Genomic DNA, 6847 nt, shown 5'->3' on the forward strand with positions numbered 1-6847 from the left:
CATATATAATACGCATTTATATAAGTACGACACTAATCGTACCTATATAATATTGAATTTAAAGATTTTTTTTGGCTCTTCATGATTGTATAATTATTAGATATTATGTATTTAAATTAATCAAACGGTTTATTAAATTGATTTCGATCAGATAGGTAGTTAGTTTATAATTGTATATCACTTATAACAAAAAAACATTTAAACATTTTTTTTTTATATATATAAATGTATATAAATATATATACTTCATTATTTTATTTGATTATATTATACACAGAAACACGATGGATAGGTTTATGGATGGTATTTTAACAAGTACAAAAAACCATTTGTTTAATATTTCTTTTTTTATTACACATAAAAAAAATAAATAAAAATTACAAATATAAAAAATAAAAATACATTTAGTCAGACTCAGACTCGGAAGAGGAATTACTTACATTGATGACAAAAGGTTCTACTTCTGCAGACAGCATTTGGTCAACGATGAAATCCATTTCGTAGAATTTTTTTTCGATTTTTTCGGTATGACTTATGAAATTTTTCCACATAACGGAATTCACCCGTTCGATACCTTCCAACAACAAATTTTTCACATCAGGTAATTTGTAGCTGGTATTGTTTATTTTGACGTGATGTTTGACTGATGACCAAGCGTGCTCTATCCGATTTAACTCACAATGGTACGGTGGGAGTCTTAAGATGGTGCGGTTGTGTTCTTTGGCCAGTTCGTCAATTACATATTTCTCGTGCATTGGTTTAATTCTGCGTACTATTTCAAGTAGTCGAGGAATTACCATAGGCTTGTCGATAACTTCACCTTTTTCTTCCAACCATTTAATTATGTCCGCCTTTTTTGTTGATGTAGTAGGTATTTTGTCTGCCTTTACTGAATGGTATGATGCGTTATCCATAACGATGACACAGTTTTCTTTTAGTTTTAGTAATATATTTTGCATCCATTCAAAAAATGTGTCACCGTTCATCTCGTCATGATAATCATTCGTGTTTTTTTTCGACTCAAAACATAGGAGTCCACCTGGTACAAACCCGTCTTCCGACCCTATGTGTAAAATGATCAGTCGTTTGCCTTTCCCTGTTGGATTTTTCAGCCCTGTTGTGAGGCCTCGAACAAATGCATCATGGCACGATTTGACGGTTTTGTCTACCCATGTTTTGTTGGTACATTCTCTTGCATTGACCCACGTTTCGTCCAGGTAGTACACGTGTCTCCCTTCTTCCCGGTATTTCTTTATATCCTCCAAGTAATATTGACGCCATACAACTAATTCGTCTCTTTCGACGAGAGCACTATTGCGGCTTCGTTTGGTGTATTCGAAATCCATGGTTTTTAAAAGACGATATAAATTGGTTTCTGATACATACGGTAAACTATCGTCGTCCTTAATAACTGCGTATATTTTGGCCAATGTAGGAATGGTTTTGTTGTACCAAAAATGTACATGAACGTACATGACGACGCACAGTGTTACGATGTAAATCATCGAAATCGTCTTTAAACGATTTCTTACATAGTTTTATGTTTGGAGACATCACAGTCTTTGAGGTATTGTACTCACTAATAGTGTTTGAAATTGTTCTTTGCCCAATGCCTAGGCGTTTGGATAGAACTATCCGACATTCCCTTATAGTGATTTTCGGATTGTTTTTCAACTCCATTTTGTACGCATTGATAATCATCACTTTTTGACTTGATGAAACAAACTGGAATAAATAAATGTATGATAATAATATTATTGTATACATTGCAAATAACATATACACTATTCTATAATATAAATTAATCACAATAATACAAACCTTTCCCTTTGGATTTTTTTTTGTTGGTGTAACAATTATTTCGTCATCCATAATTTTGTCCAATAAGCTGGACACGATAAAAAAAATAATTTAAACGCACAAATCCAAACCAAAATTCAATATATTTACTGAGCGCGCGTAAACAAAACAGTAGATATCGTTTCACATGTGCGAACGGCCGTTCAATGTTGTGGAAATACAACTCACTACGTATACAAGGTGGCACCACCTACGACAGCTGAAACTGTCGGGAGTGGGGAGGCCATGCGCGCGTTTCGACCGGTTTTCGTCCGCGCCCGGTGCGTTCTCATTTGAAAAAGAGTATACAAACAATATGAATATGACATACGTATTAAAAATAATAAATATTTGTTATATTATTTAATAAAAAACCATAAAAATATGCAAAATATAGAGTAATATTAAGTATTTATTTGTATGAACAAGGGTTGGTTCCAAATGGGTAAAAAAACAATTTTTTATTTATTCAAGTTTCCATGTACCTATAACCTACCTATAGTGTTTAAAATGTTAAGTAAAATCTAAGATACCTACGTATTATTAGGCACATTTTTGTATATAAAGAATATTATTTATTTTTCAATTAAAATAACATGTAGACAATATGTTAGTATACCTATGTGTTTTTTAATTAAATTACATAATATATCTATGTAGATATGTTGTAATTATTTTTATTATTTTATGAGTATTAGGTAACTTATTTAGTAGCTGTTTCTTTTTTATCACCAATTTTATGTTTGAAAAAAGTTCATAAACTAAGAAACCTTTCCTTATCATTTAGGATGTCATACCGAAAAAAAACAATTAATTTTAGTAGCCGGTCCAAACGAAGGAGAGTTCAAGAAGAAGTGGAAAAGTTTGTTGAAAATTCAAATAATATTGCATCAACTTCACGTATCTTTATTGAACCTCCCATAACAAAAACTATTGAAAATATTGACTCCAACCAACAATTAATAACAAACAATCACATTACTAATGATGTAGAAGATAGTGAATTGATACATTCATTATCATTAACATCATCTTCCTCAGAAGATGATCTGGGTGATGATGACGATGACTTAACTAATTGGAATGATGTTTTTGATCAAGTATCATTATTTAGTTCGTTAATTTCTGAATGGGCTGTTTCATTTAACATATCCCAAAATGCCCTTAACAGATTATTAACCCTACGTTAGGCGCGTCGACATTTGTTTTGTGATTGGGCGCGTTGGGGACAGTTGTCAACCATAAATAAATTATTGATTAAAATTAGAAATATTTATAATTTATTACTTTTTTTATTATTAAACGTTAAAATTTACATTATTTATTTATAATTATTTTATTACTTATGATTAGAAAGATATAAATAGCTTATACATTTTTTTTTATAGTACACAATTTTTACATATGTCTTTTAAATGGTCACCGCACATCCACTTCTTACACTTACAACACCACCTTCTGGTAGTTTTATCACGCGCTCGTCCACAATCATAACATCGACCTCTGGATCCATCTGGTCTTTCTGTCTCTATATCTACCGTATCCTTTTCTCCTAACAGAATTTTAGCACGTCTTCGAAGTTCAATTGGAAGTGTTTGTATTGTAGATCTAAATTGAATTTGTGGTTTTATTAGTTCCCACGACAAGTCTTGTAAAAAGTCGATCCTTTTTATTTTTATATTTTCCGTGTGATTAGCTTTATAAATACATAGTGCATTTATTGCAGCCACGTTCAAAAGATTATAAAATATAACCATTGGCCAGCGTTTAGTGTTACGTGCTATATTATAATTTTGACAATATTGATCAACCAAATCAACACCAGTTTTAGTCCTATTGTAGAATGTAATTATATCTGGTTTTTTTTTGTCACCTGTTTCTTCGTCTATTGCATCATCATGATGCATAGACGAGATTACTAAAACCGTTTTATTTTTTTTTGGACAATATGAAACCAATGTACATTCTTTTTGAAATCCAAATACTGAAGACGTTTCAACTCGTTGTTTGTTTGGTAAAAATTCTTTTGGAATTTCACGTTTATTTTTACGAATTGTACCTACATATGTAAGTTTTTTTTCTTTCAAACTGATAATCAAAGGCATACTGGTAAACCAGTTGTCACCCGTAATATTTCTATTTGTTCCAAAAATAGGTTCAACTAATCGCAAAACTACATCTTGAGAAGCATTACTAATTTTGTATGGTCCGTCGGGTTGTACACCAAGATAGGTCTCTAAATTTAAAGTATAGACAGTTTTAGGATCAACTAGAGCAAATGTTTTTATGCCATATTTGGCCGGTTTACTCGGAATATATTGCCTAAATGGACATTTTCCTCGAAAAGCTAATAGCTGCTCATCTATGGTCACATATTCACTGGGGCAGGAGTCTCCGGGTTTTGTGGCTCTCGCCTACCGCCGTCCGTCCGTGCCTTAGCGCTGGGCGCTACTTACGGGCGGAGGTGGAGCTAGGACGTCGACGGCTAACCGCCTACGACCTAGGGTCGTCTGTGGACCACCAGCACCGGGCCCCGGGGGGCCCGTACCTTTTCTGAGGGCCGGGATGACTCAGTTAAGTGCCACCTTGGGTACCGGACCTCCCACTAGGTGTTGTGGTTTATGTACTACTATCTGGCGCCTGTCCCACAGCCACCACGTTTCAGCCGAGGTAGGCTCCTCAACCTTGAGGGGCACCACGCACAGCTCCGGCTAGCCGTATCTGAGCGCAGTGGGGCTCCCCTCTCCCGTGGTACTGACTGAGTTTTTAGTTGATGTCAGTGGATCAACCCGGGGCGTAGCCCCTACCACTATTTTGACTCCCCAGCCGACTAGTGGTGGGCCTATATTCACTGGGGCAGTAATATTTTTGAAAATTATCAACCATCAATGTAAAAATATCTCTAATAGGAGCTAATTTGTCAAATTGTTTACGAACCACTCGATCATGCACATCATCAAACCGTAAACATCTTACAAGAAAACGAAATCTCTTTTCACTCATAGTCAAATAACATTCCATTTCCTTTTGAATTGTCCCAAAGTTGATGTATATTTTTACGGGAGCACCTAAAGGATCCTATTTGGTATAATAGTCCAATAAAGGCTCTAATTTCTGTTACGCATGTAAGTCTCGCGTCTCTACTTCGCTGAAATTTGTCACGGATTGATTCAATATAAATATTTGTACAATGTGTTATAATTCTAGTAATATTATCGTCAATAAATAAATTTAAAATTTCAATTTGAGACTTTTTTCCACGTGCTTCTCTTTTAGGGCCAGGAAGATGGGTTATAATATTATGTGCACGTGTACGAACATTTACAGGAGGTTTTATTTTACACCACTTTGTTTTTCCATCTTTTCCTATGTAAAAATTATCGGCATTTTCACGGACCTCGTCTATCTTGGAATCAGTTGCCTCTTCTTCAGAATTGGTATCGTGATCACTTCTAAGTACAATATCCTCATCTGAATCACTATCCTCTCCAAAAGATTCTTCGTCACTACTAAAATCATCGAACCAATTTTGAATTATATTTTCGTCTAACGTCCTCTCAAGTCTCAGTCTTTTATTATTTGACATATTAAACTAAATAAATAAAATTGTGAAAAAATATTACCCAACTATTGATTTTATATTGTTATTTATTATATATTTTTACCCGAGAGATTCCGAATATTTTATTGCAAAGAAAGTCGCGTGGTGGACACTTGTCACCCAAAACGATAAATAAATTTATATAACAGTTCCAAACAACAGCACATCGGTAAATGAGTCAGAAAACGTTTCACGTATGTCTAAATGAGAGGTACTAAATATAACAAAGTCGTAAATTGCATTCGATAAGAATAACCTAATTTTAAAATATACTGGGTGACATCTGTCAACCGCGCGCCTAACGTAGGGTTAACAATACTCAAACAGCATAAATGTTTTGAAACCTTACCAAAAGATTCAAGGACAGTTTTAAAAACAAAACAAATATCTAATTCAAATTATCGAATCGTGGAGCCTGGAAAATATCATCATTTTGGTATATTAAATGGAGTGAAACAGAATATAACCAGACCTTTAGATGTAAATAAAATTATTCAGCTTGTTGTAGGAATTAATGGCTTACCACTTTTTAAATCTAGCTCAGATCAATTTTGGCCAATTCTTGCATATATCCGTTCAAATATCAATAAAGTATTTCCTATTGGAATTTACTGTGGTAGAGAAAAGCTTACTGACAGTAACGATTTCTTAAAAGAATTTGTTGAAGAAGCTAAATAATTAATAGAAAATGGTATTTGCATTAACAATACACTTTATACATTTTCTATAGATGCTTTTTCTTGTGATGCTCCGGCAAAGTCGTTTGTCTTAAAAATTAAAGGGCATTCTGGATTTTATTCTTGCTCTCGATGAATTTGTTTTCCATATACTTCAGATACAAATTGCCCCCCAAAGAGAACTCATAGAAATTACATAATGCAAACTCAGGAAGAACATCATGTTGGAAATATCTCCACGATTAACATTTTTATTGAATTTATTGTATCCGTTACTATAACCATTTCGATTATTAAAATTATTATGCCTGCCGTTTTGATTCATATGCCCGTTATTCAATGGTGTGCAAGTTAATGAAAATAATTAACTATGCCCGTTATTCAATGGTGGGCAAGTTAATGAAAATAATTAACTGTGGAAAGTTAAGTTAATTTAATTAAATTACCTTCAGTTAAGTTAAAAGTTAACAGCAAAATAAAAATTAACTAGTTAAGTTAAAAGTTAAGATGGAAAATAAAATTCACTTAACTAGGTTAAAAAAAAGTTAATTTTTTTTTTAAGTCATAATATTCATAAGTCATCAATTGCCCTAGTATTTTGATTTGTACGGACATTTACCAAGACGCTTAGCACTGTGCAAACATACAACTTAAAATTATTATTATATTTCATTGTTAGCAGAAACTTATAAGTTATAGGTTAACTTATAAACTTTAAATTATACTAAAC

The 6847-nt window shown here is 33.1% G+C and overlaps 1 protein-coding gene across 1 annotated transcript; it reads right to left on the minus strand.

The window, feature by feature from the left end:
* Positions 1 to 404: 404 nt before the first annotated feature.
* Positions 405 to 1475, minus strand: LOC132953511 (uncharacterized). Its single transcript, XM_061025898.1, has one exon. It carries the CDS (start codon positions 1473 to 1475, stop codon positions 405 to 407), a length of 1071 nt encoding a protein of 356 aa, XP_060881881.1.
* Between the last annotated feature and the right edge of the window lie 5372 nt (positions 1476 to 6847).

The sequence above is a fragment of the Metopolophium dirhodum genome, unplaced genomic scaffold (assembly GCF_019925205.1).
Source record: "Metopolophium dirhodum isolate CAU unplaced genomic scaffold, ASM1992520v1 scaffold55, whole genome shotgun sequence".
NCBI lineage: Eukaryota > Metazoa > Arthropoda > Insecta > Hemiptera > Aphididae > Metopolophium > Metopolophium dirhodum.

Excerpts from the sequence above, each read along its gene's own strand:
- LOC132953511 (XM_061025898.1), bottom strand. The coding sequence starts at position 1,475 with ATGTACGTTCATGTACATTTTTGGTACAACAAAACCATTCCTACATTG.